Consider the following 19,995-nt stretch of genomic DNA (forward strand, 5'->3'; position numbering starts at 1 on the left):
AAAAGTCAAGAAGCCATAATAATTGTATATTCATATACATGTTCAAATGAGAAATTGTAAGCACACAGTGCTATGTAATATGATGTTTGCAATATGTTAAGAAGATAAAAACTTTGATGGGAGGAGGAGTACTTCTTTAAGTATGGCACATCAACCCTAGAACCAAGTAATAAAAGAGTGGAAAAAAACAATGAATAATCTGGACAGGGGTATGATGAGTGTATGTTTATTTTTTTATGGCTTATACAGTGATTGTCCAAAATATTGGAAATAGGAGTATTTCTATGACAGGTATTTATGGCATATCCAAAGAATAAGTAGTTAAAGGGAATCTGTCAGCTGGTTTTTGCTATGTAATCTAAAGGCAGCATGAGGTAGGAGATAAAAAAACAGATTTCAGTGATGCCTTGCTTATCAAGCTCTGTCCTGTTGTTTACTTGTATACTTCCAATTATTGATTTAGCACCAGGAGCTTATTGTTGGGACACAGAGGTTGAGCCCAAGTCAGACTCCGCCCCTTCTGTGATAAGCAGCTCACTGTCTGTAGACTGTGTACACTGAGATATAGCATAACAATCCTTCTCAGAGGATCAAGAAGTGCATCAAACACAATTAATATATAATGTATACTTTATTGCAATATAAAATAAAAAAACACAACCATTAAAATTGGTGCCTCTAACCAAACAACCAACCAGAGGCTAAGCAGGCAGAGTGGAAAATAAGTAACTTCTTATTATCAAAATAACACAGTATATAGGGATATATGCATTTATAAATTTACTACCTGAAAATTGCACTTTCTATAGGTAAATATACAACCCAGAAAAGTATCCACAAATTAGTTACAGGTGCTACGGTTATAATTAACCCGGATCCAGCCGACACCCCACAATAGTCTGATATTATGTGTTGCCTTCTACCCCTCGCACAGTATAAAGTGCATATAATCAGATCCTCCTCATATTACCTAGTGTGCAGTCCCAAAAGCGATTCCACTGCCAGGTGACCAGCCAAGCCTCCGGACCCCTACGTACGTTTCGCCGTCGCTTCTCTAGTGTGCAGTCCCAAAAGCGATTCCACTGCCAGGTGACCAGCCAAGCCTCCGGACCCCTACGTACGTTTCGCCGTCACTTCTTCCTGGGAAGAAGCGACGGCGAAACGTACGTAGGGGTCCGGAGGCTTGGCTGGTCACCTGGCAGTGGAATCGCTTTTGGGACTGCACACTAGGTAATATGAGGAGGATCTGATTATATGCACTTTATACTGTGCGAGGGGTAGAAGGCAACACATAGTATCAGACTATTGTGGGGTGTCGGCTGGATCCGGGTTAATTATAACCGTAGCACCTGTAACTAATTTGTGGATACTTTTCTGGGTTGTATATTTACCTATAGAAAGTGCAATTTTCAGGTAGTAAATTTATAAATGCATATATCCCTATATACTGTGTTATTTTGATAATAAGAAGTTACTTATTTTCCACTCTGCCTGCTTAGCCTCTGGTTGGTTGTTTGGTTAGAGGCACCAATTTTAATGGTTGTGTTTTTTTATTTTATATTGCAATAAAGTATACATTATATATTACGGTAATTGTGTTTGATGCACTTCTTGATCCTCTGAGAAGGATTGTTATGCTATATCGATATGATGAAGTGTGGCCCATTCCCCTTTGAGGTTTAGGGTCAGGGTAGTATGATTACTATATGTGTACACTGAGAGCCTGGTGTGGGCAGGGTTAGCGCTTTCTCAGCTCTGCTGTATTGCTAAATCTAAGAACTCTGTATCAGAATGTCTGCACCCAGGGTGCTAAGTGATAAATCGTTGGATTCAGGGTCTCTTTGCCTACATCATGCTGCTGTCAGATGAGGTAGCAATAAATTGCTGACAGATTGCCTTTAAAGGGAACCTGTCACCCCCAAAATCGAGGGTGAGCTAAGCCCACCGACATCAGGGGTTTATCTACAGCATTCTGTAATGCTGTAGATAAGCCCTCGATGTATCCTGAAACATGAGAAAAAGACGTTAGATTATACTCACCTGTGCGGGCGGTCCAATCCTGTGGGCGTCGCGGTCTGGGGCCTCCCATCTTCATCAGATGACATCCTCTTCTGGTCTTCACGCTGCGGCTCCGGCGCAGGAGTACTTTGTCTGCCCTGTTGAGGTCAGAGCGAAGTACTGCAGGCGCCAGTAAAGGTCAGAAGCCCGGCGCCTGCGCACTGCAGTACTTTGCTCTGCCCTCAACAGGGCAGATAAAGTACGCCGGAGCCACAGCGTGAAGACAAGAAGAGGACGTCATCTGATGAAGATAGGAGGCGCCAGACTGGACCGTGACACCCATCGGACCGGATCGGACTGCCCCCTGGGTGAGTATAATCTAACCTCTTTTTCTTATCTTTTAGGATACATCGGGGGGCTTATCTACAGCATTCCAGAATGCTGTAGATAAGCCCCTGATGCTGGTGGGCTTAGCTCACCCTCGATTTTGTGGGTGACAGGTTCCCTTTAATGCCAGATGGTTGCAGGTACTCCACCCATGGTTCCTCCATTCTCGTCACAGCCTGTGTAGATATCCTCAATCAGTGAGCGCTCTATCTGCAATCCAGCACGCTAGATTTACCTATGTGTTCACCGCTCTTGTTTTTCAGCCTCCACGTAGTGAAGTATTATGGCAGCTATTTTAAGAACAGCGACCTGTGGATTGTTATGGAGTATTGTGGAGGTGGATCTGTCTCCGACATCATTCGACTACGGAAACAAACTGTACGTGCAATTTATCATTGGATTTAGGAGTATGCTGGTCACATATAAGTCCAAGTCCTGCCATCATTACTGAATGAATTCAAGGATTTCATAGGATTTGTTATACAACACCACACATAAAAGCTTCTGTGGACATTGTCCTTGGTCACGAACGATATTTACATTGGTCTCTGTTTATAGAGTCCTACAAAGAGGAAGTACTTAGATAGGAATCTGAACGTATTATTTGTGAGGTTTCACTTCATGTTTTGCCCTGACAGGTGTATGGTACCAGAGACGGACATATCTGGAATGTTTAATGTCACTGAAATGAGAAAGAACATTGGTCTTAAAGAGGATTTCTGAGACTCTAAGGCTACGTTCACATGGAGGCTCTGACTGCTGGCCAAATGTTGCAGTGCCCCAGATATGCTGCTGTAAATTTGCCTGGTCCTGCAGCTCATTCCCATCCATGTAAATAGAAACTGAGCTTTTGAACCAGGTAATCAATGGATCCTTCATTCACCTGATCAGCAGGGTGACAGGACACAAACCCACAAGGTCAAATATCAGTTGCCTATCCTAAGCACAGAAAAGTAGAGGATTGGCATTGATAAAGTAGGGGGCAGTAGAATTTACAGACTGGGAGCAAAAAGAGAGGTGGAAACTAAGAACTGAGGGAACAAGAGATATTAGAAAAAAATGTTTGACAGTGAGGGTGATCAATGAGTGGAACAGGCTGAGGTTTTTGTCTGAGATGGTTTAGTGAATCCTGCATTGAGCAGGGGGCTGGATATGATGACCCTGGAGGTCCCTTCCAACTCTAACATTTCCGTCGGTACGGGGCTGTCGCAAACCGTCGGCCTGACGTACCGACGGACGTTGTGCAAAATTTTGCACAACATGGGCAGCGGATGCAGTTTTCCGACGCATCCGCTGCCCATTATGAAGTCCGGGGAGGAGGGGGTGGCGTTCATCCATTGCAGGATGCGTTTTTTCTCCAAAACTACGCATTGCGACATTGGCAAAACGACGGAAGTGTGAAAGAAGCCTAACGGTCTATGATTCTATTTGGGTAGAACAAAGCATTCAAAGGAGGCTGAATACAGAAGGTACAATTGAAAGAGGTATATACCCATCTCAGACATTTATGGCTTATCACATCCGCAGTGTAGAGCACAAGCAATGTTGTCATTGGGAAATTGAGAATTGTTGTGCACATGCTGCCGAAAAAAAAGTGCGGATTTGCAACGTTTTATGTTCCGCAGCATATGTCAATTCTTTTTTGCGGATCTGCAGCATTTCTGCACCCATTGACTACCATTGAGTCAGGCAAATCTGCAGCCAAACCGCAGGTTTAAAAAAGATCTGCAGATTTGTTGCAGAGTTATATACGAAAAACGTTGCAGATCGGGAGGAGGAAGAGTGTGTGGGCGGAGACTTTGTGTGTGGGCAGAGACTGTGCGCGGAGAAGATGTGCGGGTGTTTGTGTGTGTCTGTGGGGCCGTGCAGGGCTGTATGAGTGTGCGTGGGTCTGCGGAAGTCTGCGGGGCTGTGTGTGTGTCTGTGTGTAGGCAGGCATCGTCTGATGGGACTACTAGTCCCATCTGGCTATGTCTGCTACAGTGACAGCTAGCTGGATGATGGGACAGTAGTAGCCTATATCTATAGATCTATAGATAGATCTATAGATAGATAGTTAGATCTATAGATCGATAGATAGATCTATATCTATCTATCTGTGTGTGTAAAACATTATTTTTTAATGGAGTATGTAAATGAAGAGGTTGGCCAAGAAATGACATCACAATTTTTTGTTATAATAATAAATCTTTATTTAACTTACAAAAATGCATACAAATCCACATGAAAAAAACGCATGAAAATCCGCATCAAAAACACATCAAATCTGCCCAGATTTTTACCTGCGTTTTCTGCCAAGAGATGCAGAATCTGCGCAGGAAATTCCACAGGCAAATCTGCCACGTGTGCATATACCCATAGAGTCTGCATCCATGAGACATTTATGGCATATCCTTAGATGGGAATGCACATTATTTAAAGGGTTGTCCATTACCTGGACAACCCCTTCTTAATCACTATGTAAAATAATAGCAGCCTATACTCAAGTCATTGATTTCCCGGTGCTCCCATGACATTATTTTACGCGAGCCCCAGAAGGTGAAGTGCCGACATCACTGTAACGTTGCCAGCACCAGAGGTAAGTATGGACTGCTATTTTCTACATGGGGAAATATAGTGATTTAGAAGGGGGTTGTCTCAGTAGTAGAAAACCACTCTAAGACCAAATTGTGACAGGGACTGATGCGAGTGATCTGGGCACTCTACAATGTCTGAGCTTTATACAAATGATAAGATCGATGGATATGATCATTACATTGTTCCTCATACAACCCACACTATAATACGTGTGTCCCATTACCATAAAAAAGCTTTGTTCCTTCTCTTGAGGTTCCTCAAATGTTGTGCGGTAGATGATGCTTTCCCTGTTATTATATAACCTCATGCACCATTTCATTATCTCTTCACAGTTAAACGAAGATGAAATGGCAACCATTTTGCAATCAACATTAAAAGGACTTGAATATCTTCATTTCATGAGGAAAATCCACAGAGATATAAAGGCTGGGAACATATTGCTTAACTCCGATGGGGTTGCCAAACTAGCAGATTTTGGGGTGGCAGGTCAGCTGACTGTAAGTACTTCGCTATATATTTCACACAATATATAGATTACCATGACTCAAATTTTTCCATATTTATTGAAAGTAGTAAAACACCCAAATGAACAATAAAAGCTTGTTTGTAATACCGTTTCCTCAGCAAATTTTGTGCCAGAGGCTTCGGATGGAAGGACACATCTCCCGTTCTATAGATATTAGGAAGTAAGAAATGAATTCCTTAATATGTGGATATTTCCAGGAAGAGTGATTGTCATAGTAGAACATGGCAGCGATGGAGAAGTCAGAGTCTCTGATGATGACCTCCAATGTGCGGCAGACACGGGTCTCGAGATTAAAGGACTTCAGTTTATGGTAATGCTAAGTATAAGGTATGACTGCTTCATGTTTAGTTATTGTTTTTTTTCTCATCAGGATACTATGGCGAAGAGGAACACCGTTATTGGCACTCCATTTTGGATGGCGCCAGAAGTGATCCAAGAGATTGGCTATAATTGTGTTGCAGATATTTGGTCCCTTGGCATAACTGCCATTGAGATGGCTGAAGGGAAGCCGCCATATGCTGATATTCACCCAATGAGGGTAAGAACTACTAATGGTGACTATGACTGAATGGAAACCATTTATTATGCTATTTGAAGACATGTAAAATGTGATTTACACAATTTTGTATTACAATTGAATTATGAAATTTTATTTCATTTGTTTTGATAATACACTGTGTGCAGAATTATTAGGCAAGTTGCATTTTAGAGGATTATTTTTAGTATTGATCAACAACTATGTTCTCAATCAACCCAAAAGACTCATAAATATCAAAGCTTAATATTTTTGGAGGTTGGAGTGTTTTTTTTTTTAGATTTGGCTATCTTAGGAGGATATCTGTTTGTGCAAGTAACTATTACTGTGCAGAATTATTAGGCAACTTAATGAAAAACCACATATATTCCCATCTCACTTGTTTATTTTCACCAGGTAAACCAATATAGCTGCACAAAATTTAGAAATAAACATTTCTGACATGCAAAAACAAAACCTCAAGAAATTAGTGACCAATATAGCCACCTTTCTTTATGATGACACTCAACAGTCTTCCATCCATAGATTCTGTCAGTTGCTTGATCTGTTTACGATCAACATTGCGTGCAGCAGCCACCACAGCCTCACAGACACTGTTCCGAGAGGTGTAGTTTTCCCTCCCTGTAGAGCTCACATTTTATGAGGGACCACAGGTTCTCTATGGGGTCTTCTTTTTTTTCTTTGAGACCTTTACTGGCCAGCCACGCTGTGGAGTAGTTGGAGGCATGTGATGGAGCATTGTCCGGCATGAAAATCATGTTTTTATTGAACGATACCGACTTCTTCCTGTACCACTGCTTGAAGAAGTTGTCTTCCAGAAACTGGCAGTAGGTCTGGGAGTTCAGCTTCACTCCATCCTCAACCTGAAAAGGTCCCACAAGCTCATCTTTGATGATACCAGCCCATACCAGTACCCCACCTCCACCTTGCTGGTGTCTGAGTCAGAGTGGAGCTTTCTGCCCTTTACTGATCCAGCCTCTGGCCCATCAAGAGTCACTCTCATTTCATCAGTCCATAAAACCTTTGTAAAGTCAGTCTTAAGATATTTTTTGGTCCAGTCTTGACGTTTTATCTTATGTTTCTTGTTCAAAGGTGGTAGTTTTTCAGCCTTCCTTACCTTGGTCATGTCCCTGAGTATCGCACACCTTGTGATTTTTGTTACTCCAGTAACATTGCAGCTCTGAAATATGGCAAAACTGGTGGCAAATGGCATCTTGGCAGCTTCACACTTGATTTTCCTCAATTCATGGGCAGTTATTTTGCTCCTTTTTTGCCCAACACGCTTCTTGCGACCCTGTTGGCTATTTGCCATGAAACGCTTGATTGCTCGGTGATCACGCTTCAAATGTTTCAAGACTGCCGCATCCCTCTGCAAGACATCTCACAACTTTGGACTTTTCAGAGCCCGTCAAATCTCTCTTCTGACCCATTTAGCCAAAGGAAAGGAAGTTGCCTAATAATTAAGCACACCTGATATAGGGTTTTGATGTCATTAGACAACACTCTTCCTCATTACAGAGATGCACATCACCTGATTTACTTAATTGGTAGTTGGCTCTCAAGCCTGAACAGCTTGGAGTAGGACAACATGTATAAAAAGTATCATGTGATCAAAATACAACTTGCCTAATAATTCTGCACACAGTGTATTCCACCAACATATCCTAACTCTGTCCATCCATGTCAGTCCAGAGGGCTCGCCATTAGTGATGAGCGAATATACTCAGTACTCGAGATTTCCCGAGCACGCTCAGGTGTCCTCCGCAGCAGAATGATTTACATCTGTTAGCCAGCATAAGTACATGTGGCGATTCCCTAGCAACCAGGCAACCCCCAAATGTACTTATGCTGGTTAACAGATGCAAATCATTCTGCTGCGGCACTGAAAACTAAATCTCCGAGTACTTACAAATACTCCGAGGACAGCCTAGCGTTCTCGGGAAATCTCGAGTACTGAGTATATTCGCTCATCACTACTCGCCATCTAATTTTGATGCCTCGGGCATGTATGTTGGGGCTGTTTATGGCAACCTCTATACTGTGAATATAGCACCTTCATAGCACCTTCATATCCTTATAGGACTTGTCCAAGTTTTTCATAAAAGTCTGCAGTCGCTCTATGTGACCGCCGACTTGTGAATTCTCAGAGCGCGCGCTGTGAGGATTTTCTGGTGTCGGAGGCAAGACCAGGCGGTCATATTACCACAAGTATGTGATGCCTACTTCCAGCCACACGTCTATTTAGTGAGGCCATGCACATCTAATCAAAGCGAATTGAGTTAGTCTACGCAAATCTTGTCAGAATGTGGCGTCCGAGAGTAGGGATATCGCATATTTGTGGGCACATGACTTATTGATCTCGCCGCTGGCATCAGAGAATCCTCACAGCACATGCTACACGCAATCACATAGAAACTACAGACTTTTGTGATAAAGCTGGACAATCTCTTTAATTCAGACCTGGCGCCTGTAAGACTCCATACTCCTCTGGTCTCCTAAACCTCTTACCAACGTGTGCCATACGTGTTGTCACCTGTCGGGTTTTGTGCTATGTACAGCAAGCAACCACCTTTAATAGAAGCGACCAAAACTAGATTCAATTGTTGTAGTTAAATCCCGCTGTCGGTCACAGCAGGAGACAGAATGATCAAACAGTGACAGGTTCGAGTCCACTATATTGGCCAAAAAGTAATGTGAAAGATACAATATTTGTAAAAATAAATGAAAAAAAAATGTACATTACCACCATTTCTAAGTTTATAATAGAGAAATAAAACAGTAACACATTTGGTATCTCTGCTTCCATAGAAGTATTCTGAAATAATTTTATATTTATATAGATAAGTAGAGTAAATGCTGTAAATAAAAAAAAAATTGAAATACCAGAATTGCCATTTTCTTTAGTCAATCTACTACTCCCCAAAAATGCAATAATTAGTTATCTAAATGTCAAATATTATCCTAAAATGATACCAATGAAATCATTAGTTGGCCATGCAAAGGACAAGCTCACACAGCTCCTTCAATGGCAAAATGAAAGGTTATTAATAACAGAAAATGACAAAAAAGGACAAAACCATGCTTTTAAAAAAAAGAAATTCTGATTTATTTTTTTTTACCACTTAAATAAAAAAAAGAAACTTTGATATAACATAATTGTAATCTTACTGACCTGGGGAATCATGTTGCCAGGTCATTTTACCACATTTAGAGTTGCATTTTTTTCACCATTTTGCCACACATGGAAGTTTTTCCAAGTTTTCCAGTACATTATATGGTAAAATGAATGTCATTTAAAACTACAACTTGTCTTATAAAAAGAGGTCCTCATATGACTGTGGCCCTTAGAAAAGAGGGAAGAAAAAAAAGGCCAAAAAAAGGAAAATCACCCTAGAGGTGATGGGTTAAGGGGAACCAATACTTCCTCAAGAATGTCACTCTAAGCCAGCCAGACTCTGCTCCACACTGGTGAGGGGCAAACACCCCAAAACAGGCTGTCTGGAAACGAGTTTCTGGATTGATTTTTCTCCCTGGCCATGTTGCAACACTCGATAAAGGGTCTGATATTGACTTCTAGGGTGGATGCCTCTTAGGTGGAACTTGTGATATTGTTTCTTTCATTTTGCTGGATCCCATTCCTCATAAATATTGGAGCAACCTGTATGAGATCCACAAGAGGGAGACAGTGATCTACCAGAGAAGTGCTACGCTCTCCGAGACGGGATTCTGCAGATCTGACATTACAAGTACATTCCATGATCTTTCTTTATGAAAAGGGAAACAACAAGTTGGTGTTTAACTACTGAAAATTCACGTGAAAAGCATTTAACAGGCACAATGTTTCCTGCCGCATACTTACCGATGCCTTGGTGTCACCAATATGTACCTTCTGCCAACCAGAGGGTGACCCAGCTGGAGACCTAGCTATAAGGACCTCTGTGATAGGCTGTCCTCATTTTTTTGAGATCCTAAAAGATTCCATTATTAATACTTATGTTAATAAACACCGTCTTCTGTTCACTGGCGTTCCCCTATTAAGCTCAGTACACCTTAGGTTCTGCTCACACATGCAATCGAGCACTGTGCCGGATGTGTCTATGATGGATATTGCTGGTGCACTGTGGACTCTATTAATTTATGGTGTCCATACTAGATGGATTTTGGCAGGATCTGTTGATTTTGTCTGATAATCCAATGTGTATGGGGACATCTAAAGAAAACCTTGACGTAAAACACAATGGTTTGTACCATGGTCTTGCCCCTTATTGCAGATATTTCTCACATTTTCTAAAGAAGAACCATGGAAATCCCATGTGCAGGAGGAAGTTGTACCAGGACTAATGTAACTAGGGTATTTCAATGTTTTAGAAAAGTCCGTAAGTTTAACCACATGGATATTTGTAACGGTTTTGTGACATTGGGAATTTTTGCCAAAAATTACTGTCTAGCAAAGAAAAAAACAAACAAATTGTGCCTAAAACTAAACCCCTTCATCTCTCCTGGTTCCCCTAAATGATTGCATGTAATTAGGAACTATGGTGGCTGGCATCATTCCCGTAAGCCTCATTAGTTTCCTGTTTGTAGTGACGTGAATAAGCCTCTGGTGTATGGAGGTAGCTTCTCCCAGTATATGGCAATAACAGAACAAGGTACTGATGGCTGCACGGTCTGACTATAGTATATAACTATAATATGGCCTCTCCTTGGAATCCAACTATGATGTGATCACATAATAAAAATTCATTTAATTGTTAGGGGACCTCCCCCACATCCTCTAATGATCCAGGAGGTGGATGAGTGTCCTTAACAACCCAAAATAGTTATTATACATTTAAACAGTATTTGTCTATTGCATTTTTTTAATTTGTAGTCCTTGCAATTAACCCCTTCACGCCGCAGCCCTTTTTCGTTTTTGCGTTTCTGTTTTTTGCTCCCCTTCTTCCCAGAGCCATAACGTTTTTATTTTTCCGTCAATATGGCCATGTGAGGGCTAATTTTTTGCGGGGCGAGTTGCACTTTTGAATGACATCGTTGGTTTTACCATGTCTTGTACTCGAAAATGGGAAAAAAATTCCTAGCGCAGTGAAATTGCAAAAAAAGTGCAACCCCACAACTGTTTTTTTGCATATTTTTACCATGTTCACCAAATGCTAAAAGTGACATTATGGTTATGATTCTCCAGGTTATTATATTTAAATGGTGAAGAAGAAAAAAATTTGCGCCATTTTCCGATACCCGTAGCGTCTCCATTTTTCGTGATCTCGGGCTCGGATAGAGGCTTATTTTTGGTGTAACGATCTGACATTTTTATTGATATCATTTTGGTTCAGATACGTTCTTTTGATCGCCCATTATTGCATTTTAATGCAACGTTGCGGTGACCAAAAACCCATAATTCTGGCGTTTTGACTTTCTTTTTTCGCTACGCTGTTTACAGATTAATTCTTGTAACTTGATAGATTGGGCGATTCTGAACACTGCAATACCAAATATGTGTACATTTTATGTTTTTTATTGTTTTATTTTGAATGATTTTAACTTTTAGATTTTTTTTATATTTTATAAAAACTTTTTTTTTTACTTTTCACTTGCGTCAATAGTCTCCATGGAAAACTAGATGCTGAGATAACCTGATCGCCACTATTACACACAGGCGATGATCAGATCACCTGTATGTAGCAGAAATGCTCACTTGCTATGAGCACCGACCACCGGGTGGCGCTCATAGCAATCCACCAATGACAACCATAAAGGTCTACTGGAGACCTCTGGTTGTCATGTCGACCTGTCGGTGACCCGCAATCATGTGTCGGGGTCACCGATGGGCGGGATTAGTGACTCGCCTCTGGCACAATCACATTAAATGCCACTGTCAGTGATTGACAGCTGCTTTTAACAGGTTAACAGCCGCGATTCCACCTGCTGTTAGGAACACATGTCAGCTGTTCAAAACAGCTGACATGTGCCGGGAAAGATGTGGGCTCAGCGCTGGAGCCCACATCAAAGGGAGGGACGTGGCACATGTTGCGAATGGGTTAAAGGGAATCAGCCACCAGGTTTTTGCTACCCCCATCTGATAACCGCATGATGTAAGGTCAGAGACCCAGATTCCAGTGATGTATCACTTACTGGGCTGCTTGCTGCAGTTTTGATAACATCACTATTGAATGGGCTGAGTTCTCTGAACAATGAGCTCTGTATTACCCCTCCCACACCACTGATAGGCAGCTTTCTGTTTACACAGTGCATTGCATAGGCAGAAAGCTGTGTTGGGGGCAGGGTTACAACGAGCTCATAAATATTGAGGACTAAATGGCAGCAGGTTTACTAGTCCTCTAGAAATAATCTCCTGATGATAAAACAGTGATTCAGCTAGCAGACTAGTAAGTGACAAATTACTGGAAACAGGGTCTCTGTCTCTACATTATGCTGTTTGCAGATTAGGTGGCATTGTATACGGCTGGTGACAAATTATGTTTAAGGCCAATATAAGTATACACTAAAGCGGATTTATTTTTCTATGTGGAAACGTCTAAGTGCCCTCAGTACAACTGTCAGGAAATGGAATATGAGCCATTTGTATTATGCGTACACCTCAATGGCGTCTGTTATTAAAGAATTTGTTTAACTTGTCATACAATCCTCCCCCTCCCAAGTGATTGATCTTTAGGTAATGGATCCACTTATAGGCCCTATTGTACTCTTACTGCCCGTCTGCCTTATCTTGGGACTCTGCCCAGGAATCTTTATTGATTGAAATCCGCTCAGATAAATGAAATCAAGTAAGAGTATTAGATAAAAAAGCAGATGACACGTTTATGGCAGCAAATGCATTTATGCTGCAGAGTTCTCACAGCCAAAGTAATGCATTTACATATTTGAAATAGTTTTAAGGGCCATTGTTTTAGATTATATAGGGTGAGTTTAATATTTTATATACAGCCAGTTTTACATTTTATGTATTGTCCGTTTTATATGTGGCCAATTTTATATTTTTTTTTATAGGGGGAGCATATTTTACATAGGGTCAGTTATGTTTTACATATTGTTAGTTTTATATTTTATATATTGTCAGTTCTATATTGTATGTGTGGCCGATTTTTTTTATATATTTTTTTTATATATAGGGCCAGTTTTATATTTTACATAGGGTCAGTTATATATTTTACATAAGGAATTTTTGTATGTCCATCTAGATTGTATTGCAGTCTATGTTATGTAAGTCTTATTCGGCTTGTAACCAGTGCCAGAAAATTGAACACATTTGGAAACATTTGCGACTCGGTGTCACAGTTGCGGTAGGTTGCAAAGTCATTCTTCAATCCTATAGAGAGTGATTAGATCTGATGTTGCAATGCGACACTGACATCCTTTTGTTTGGCTTCCCAAAAAAAGTTGTTCAGACTGCATTTTCTTTCATCCAAGCTGGACAAGAGGCAAAATCAAGAACATTTGACTTTTCTGTTCTCGTTCCAGTGAAAAGTTCCGCACTGGAACATTTATTTTTTTTTCAAATCTATTTTTTTTTAAATCTAATAATTGCTGGTTTGGCCTGATGGAATTGTCAGGTTTGTCTAATGGGTCTAGCCAGTTTAAAGGGATCCTGACATCTGATACATGCTGCCCAATCAATATGGAGCATGTATTAGACCCTGGCTGCATGATTTCTGCCATGAACAGCTGGTGAAATAGAAAATTGGTGAAGTATTTAATACTTGTCAGTAATAACCCATCCAATCAAAACAGGCAAAGAAATCAAACCATAGATGTCCATAAATTAAGTTATGTGTAAAAATCAAAAAGGATACAGTGAAAAAGTATTGAACACATGAAAAAGAGTGGCAAAACGCCATGGAAAGTCGTGACACCAGATGAAATCTATCAGTAATTACAAAGCAATGCTGATACTTAGTGAAAAATAATATCAGCTGGTTCAGCTTATGGCCTATAAGAATTTACCTCCTTACCAAGGTGCCACTGTAGAAACATCTCATGATGGGTAAAACCATTGATCTATCTCAAGACCTTCACAATCTTCGTGTTGCAAAACACACTGATGGCATAGGTTGCAGAAGAATTTTCTAAACAACTAAAGTTTCCACTAAGCACTGTTGGGGCCACAATCTGGAAGTGGAAAATCATATTTCACCATAAATCAGCCAAAACCAGATGCTCCCCAAAAAATTTCAGACAGAGGAGTGAACTCCCACAGAACTTCAGGATTTGAAGAGTGTGTGTGTGGAAGAATTGGCTAAAATCACACCAGAGCAATGCCTGCGACTAGTTTGTTTAATGGTGCAGCGTTTCGGAGAAGAACAAACATTGCTTAATAGCTGCCAGGGACTGAGCTGCTCGGGAGACTAATTGGGCAGCTTCTCCCCGTCCCTTCCCCTTCAGTGGTAGACCTCTCCCCATACACACATGGCATCTCTCTAGCTCTTTCGCTGCCCGACAGCTAGCGAAGCGCAGTCATCGGAGACTCACCTGTCCATATAGTCTCCTGTGTCGTTTGGCCCCCGCGGCTATTAAACTGTGTTGGACTCTAAAACGCTGCTACAATTCAGTGTAAAACATTCTAGGATGCAATCAGACAGTCAGTGCCTGCTACTTGCTGTCTGTGTATCAGGCAGCATGTTTTAGCTGTCAGGTTCCCTTTAAGATCAACCGGTAAATGGCATCTCGACAGTTGGCAGGTAGAATAGAATCTATTTGTTCAGTTTTTCTGCTTTTTTCCACACTGCATGGAGTAAAGGTAAATTTCCCAAGCATTCCTGTATATGAAGGAGGTAGCCAAACTATCTAAGGTGCGTTGCCCACCTTGCCCATTTCTCTGACCTAGTACTACCCTTTATACAAAGTTTCAATACATTCCCACGAAACTATTTTCTTTGACTATAGATATGTTCCAGGTGTCTAATAGGATGGTTAAGGATGTATATGATGTTTTTCTTAGCCAATACAAAGAATGTGGCATTCCAGATTTGTGAACACAAGCACACAATATGGCTCCAAAACAGTTCATCATATTATATTTATTTTTATTTTTCCTCAGGCTATTTTCATGATTCCATCAAACCCACCACCAACGCTTCGAAAACCAGAAAATTGGTCTAAACAGTTCATAGATTTTATTACCCAGTGTCTAGTCAAAAATCCAGAAGACCGAGTGAGTGCAACAGAACTGCTACAGGTATAATAATATTGAATTCCTAATCTATAAATCTATATAGGCCCCTTACACTTCAGTACAATTCGGCCATGCCTAAGGGTACCGTCACACAGTGGCATTTTGATCGCTACGACGGCACGATTTGTGACGTTCCAGCGATATATCCGTGACGTTCCAGCGATCTCGTTGTGTCTGACACGCTCCTGCGATCAGGGACCCCGCTGAGAATCGTATGTCGTAGCAGATCGTTTGAAACTTTCTTTCGTCGTCTAGTGTCCCGCTGTGGCGGCATGATCGCATGGTGTAACAAAGGTGTGCACGATATTGTATATGATGTGCGCATAGTAACCAACGGCTTCTACATCGCACATACGTCATGAAATTATCGCTCCAGCGTCGTACATTGCAAAGTGTGACAGCAGTCTACGACGCTGGAGCGATATTGTTACGATGCTGGAGCGTCACGGATCGTGCCGTCGTAGCGATCAAAATGCCGCTGTGTGACGGTACCCTAAGTCACGCCGTGCATGTGTGTCTGTCCTGAATGTGAATTAGGAGGCATCTGAAACCTTGTGGAAATGCTTTGAGGGAGCTTTCGGGAAGCGTTATTGGCACCTATGAGGTTTGCCAACTCCAGGAGGTCTCATTGTTCTTCTTGAAGCCTCTCTGAGATTCCAGGAGAGTTGGCCCATGTGCCAAAAGGTATTTGTTTAATCTCTGGCACTAAACAGGGGGAAGAAGAAAATGAATGCCACCTCGAACATATGAAGTTTGATGCTTTTAAACACAATTTTTCATTGAGATGACAGGTAAAATTGTGTTTCCTTTTTAGTTGCTTGTGCATTATAAATGTGGATATTCCTGTTAGGATCTCTCAGAACGAGGATTTCCCTCCAAGACCATGAGGATTTCCATTAGTGTTTTTACTTGCTGAAGACAGAAAATGGTCATGCACTCTTCCGGTTGAGGAAAGACATGACTGAGAAAACTAGGACATGATGTGGTGGGAATAGTTTGTACTGTAAATATTTCACTGAATTATTTATTGTCTTGAGATTTGGCTTCTGCCAAAAACAACACATATGAAATGCAAACGAAATAAACCCAAGTGTTATGTGCTAATGCATCGGCTGTACGGCTATTTGTATTTTCCCAGAGGTCCCATCAGTGTAACGTCACTAGGATTAGGACTTGCCCTCCTACAAACAGTAGTTACGCTATGGTCAAAACTGATACACTGTGTTCTACTTTGTGCAGCACCCAAGAAGATGGCGCGTGACACAATGCATCAATTGTACCCAAGCTGTAAAAATGAGCGTTCAAGAATTGTCATACTTAGATTAGCACCAACTCAAATATTAAACTAACTATTTGGAGGACCCGGTCCATTGGCCACAAGAGTAATCTATGTGTGCTAGACAGGAGTCCTGAGAACGTCCTCCGCCATCCTGGCATCTGCAGTTCTTCTTTGATTTTTAAGCCTGGTATAATGTTATGACACACAAATGTTACACTTTTTTATACACTCTTGTGATCCCAAAATTAAGTATGAAAACCGCACTTAAGTGATCACGTGATGACTGTTGGCACTGGCAAGCAGAGCCTAATCCTGACAGTGAGTACATCTTAGTATTTGGCATTACACAGTGCTTTGCTTTAAAATTAAATCTCCTAACATAAATGCAGATCTAAGACAGCACAATACTTTATCAATATAACCATGTGTCGCATTATCTGACAAGTTATGGATTGCTATGGGTACAGGATCAGAACACATAACAGTACAGAAATACAGCATCAGTAAATTAGTACAGCACCAGAACAAGCATTAGTACTTGAATACATCACCAAAATTAGTACAGCGATCAACTACAATATCAGGTAAGCTCACTTCTATTGTGTAGCTTGAACCTACAATTCCCAGTATGTCCTTAAAGGAATTGTCCAGGCTTAGGGTTAAACTCTGCAGTAAAGGTACCTTCACACTGAACAACATTACAACGATAACGATAGCGATCCGTGACGTTGCAGCGTCCTGGCTAGCGATATCGTTGTGTTTGACACACAGCAACGATCAGGATCCTGCTGTGACATCGCCGGTCGGAGCTAGAAGGCCAGAACTTTATTTCGTCGCTGGATCACCTGCTGACATCGCTGAATCGGCGTGTGTGACGCCGATCCAGCGATGTGTTCACTGGTAACCAGGGTAAATATCGGGTTACTAAGCGCAGGGCCGCGCTTAGTAACCCGATGTTTACCCTGGTTACCATTGTAAATGTAAAAAAAAAAACACTACATACTTACATTCCGGTGTCTGTCGTGTCCCCCGGCGTCCACTTCCCTGCACTCCTCCTGCATCCTGTGTCAGCGCCGGCCGGCCGTAAAGCAGAGCACAGCGGTGACGTCACCGCTCTGCTTTATGGCCGACGCTGACACTGGATGCAGGAGAAGTGCAGGGAAGCGGACGCCAGGGGACGTGACAGGCACCGGAATGTGAGTATGTGTTTTTTTTTTTTTTTACATTTACAATGCTAACCAGGGTAAACATCGGGTTACTAAGCGCGGCCCTGCGCTTAGTAACCCGATGTTTACCCTGGTTACCCGGGGACTTCGGCATCGTTGGTTGCTGGAGAGCTGTTTGTGTAACAGCTCTCCAGCGACCACACAAGGACTATCCAACGATCACGGCCAGGTCGTATCGCTGGTCGTGATCGTTGGAAAGTTGCTGAGTGTGACGGTACCTTAAGTCTATGCACAGTGCATGCTGTCAGGATTCTCCAGTGCCAGGAGCGATTTGCATACTTCCTGCCACATTGCGATATGTCTAGCTTTGTTCAATTCACTTGTACTTAGGGAGGATGCACACATCTAGTCAGCACATGACTGCATGTATGCAAATCTCGCATGTCCTCTACCGGCACAGAGAGAATCCTGAGAACGCAATGTGCGTACCGTGAGAATTCACAAGTCTGCAGTCACATAGAGTGACTGCGTACTTGAACTCCAAGCCTGTACAAGTGCTTTACCAATGGTAAGGAGATGCTGGGAGTTGTTAGAAGCCATCATCAGACTGTGAACAATACAGGAACCACAGTACTGATGAGAACTAGTATCACAATTAAACATTTAAATCCAGGTACCTTATAGATGATGTCTTCTGTGATTGGAGTCGTTCTCTTTCTTATCTTGTCCAGATGCCATGGGGACTTTTCACATCTCCAGCCCCATCTCTTCTCTTTTCCGGCCTTCTGTAACACAACCCCACACGATGCCCTTAAAGATAGCAGTGTCACTATAATGCTTGTGAGTAAAAATATCTGCCCTATGCTGAGCCGCTGTATACACTATTAACTCTCACAATGCTCCCTGCACAAAATATGACTCACACAGTATTCCTCTTATGGTTCGTGGACTACACACTATTTTAACCACCTCACTGTCCGCCCTTATTAGTTATAACTGTCACCCTGTTGCAAACAGCAGTGTCCATCACCCTCTGCCTTTTTTTGCATAGTGGACCCTCTCCTCACACTCCTCCCCCTCTGCATTCTTTCCCATAAATTGTGCCCTCATGCTGTCACTGCTTTATACTGGGCCTCATACTGTACCCTCACACTCTCTCCTGCATACTGTCCTGTCTCTATAAAAAAAAAGTCAAGACGCCAACGCTGCCCATGGTCAGCACGCAATACATAAAGTATACATATTAATTTCTAACTGTACTTTAAACTGAGACATTTGGCAAACAATTGATCAATTGTTTGAGCAACCCTGCCATGCCAAGGCATTCTCAGATGGGGCAGTCCTACTCTGTTTTTTATATACAGTTGTGGCCAAAAGTATTGACACCCCTGCAATTCTGTCAGATAATACTCCGTTTCTTCCTGAAAATGATTGCAAACACAAATTCTTTGTTATTATTATCCTCATTTAATTTGTCTTAAATGAAAAAACACAAAAAGAATTGTCCTAAAGCCAAATTGGATATAATTCCACACCAAACATATAAAAGGGGGTGGACAAAAGTATTGGCACTGTTCGAAAAATCATGTGATGCTTCTCTAATTTGTGTAATTAACAGCACTGGTAACTTACCTGTGGCACCTAACAGGTGTTGGCAATATCTAAATCACACTTGCAGCCAGTTGACATGGATTAAAGTTGACTCAACCTCTGTCCTGTGTCCGTGTGTATCACATTGAGCATGGAGAAAAGAAAGAAGACCAAAGAACTGTCTGAGGACTTGAGAAACCAAATTGTGAGGAAGCATGAGCAATCTTAAGGCTACAAGTCCATCTCCAAAGACCTGAATGTTCCTGTGTCTACTGTGCCCAGTGTCATCAAGAAGTTTAAAGACCCATGGCACTGTGGCTAACCTCCCTAGATGTTGACGAAAAAGGAAAACTGACAAGAGATTTCAAGGCAAGATTGTGCGGATGTTGGATAAAGAACCTCGACTAACATCCAAACAAGTATAAGCTGCCCTGCAGTCTGAGGGTACAAACAGTGTCATCCCGTACTATCCGTCGGCGTCTGAATGAAAAGGGACTGTATGGTAGGAGACCCAGGAAGACCCAAATTCTTACCCCGACACATAAAAAAGCCAGGCTGGAGTTTGCCAAAACTTACCTGAAGAAGCCTAAAACGTTTTGGAAGAATGTTCTCTGGTCAGATGAGACAAAAGTAGAGCTTTTTGGGCAAAGGCATCAACATAGAATTTACAGGAGAAAAAAAGAGGCATTCAAAGAAAAGAACACGGTCCCTACAGTCAAACATGGCGGAGGTTCCCTGATGTTTTGGGGT

General features: G+C 41.7%; 1 protein-coding gene across 1 annotated transcript in view; it reads left to right on the top strand.

Annotated features, from left to right (window-relative positions):
- Positions 1–19,995, top strand: part of LOC138664786 (serine/threonine-protein kinase 4-like) — a 56,144-nt gene that overhangs the window by 20,070 nt on the left and 16,079 nt on the right. The window contains exons 4-7 of the mRNA XM_069751758.1: positions 2,649–2,763; positions 5,295–5,459; positions 5,859–6,026; positions 15,076–15,213. Of these exons, the coding sequence (XP_069607859.1) occupies positions 2,649–2,763; positions 5,295–5,459; positions 5,859–6,026; positions 15,076–15,213 (586 nt within the window). The remainder of the gene's footprint in view (positions 1–2,648; positions 2,764–5,294; positions 5,460–5,858; positions 6,027–15,075; positions 15,214–19,995) is intronic.

This window comes from Ranitomeya imitator, chromosome 2 (assembly GCF_032444005.1).
Source record: "Ranitomeya imitator isolate aRanImi1 chromosome 2, aRanImi1.pri, whole genome shotgun sequence".
In the NCBI taxonomy this organism is placed as follows: Eukaryota; Metazoa; Chordata; class Amphibia; order Anura; family Dendrobatidae; genus Ranitomeya; species Ranitomeya imitator.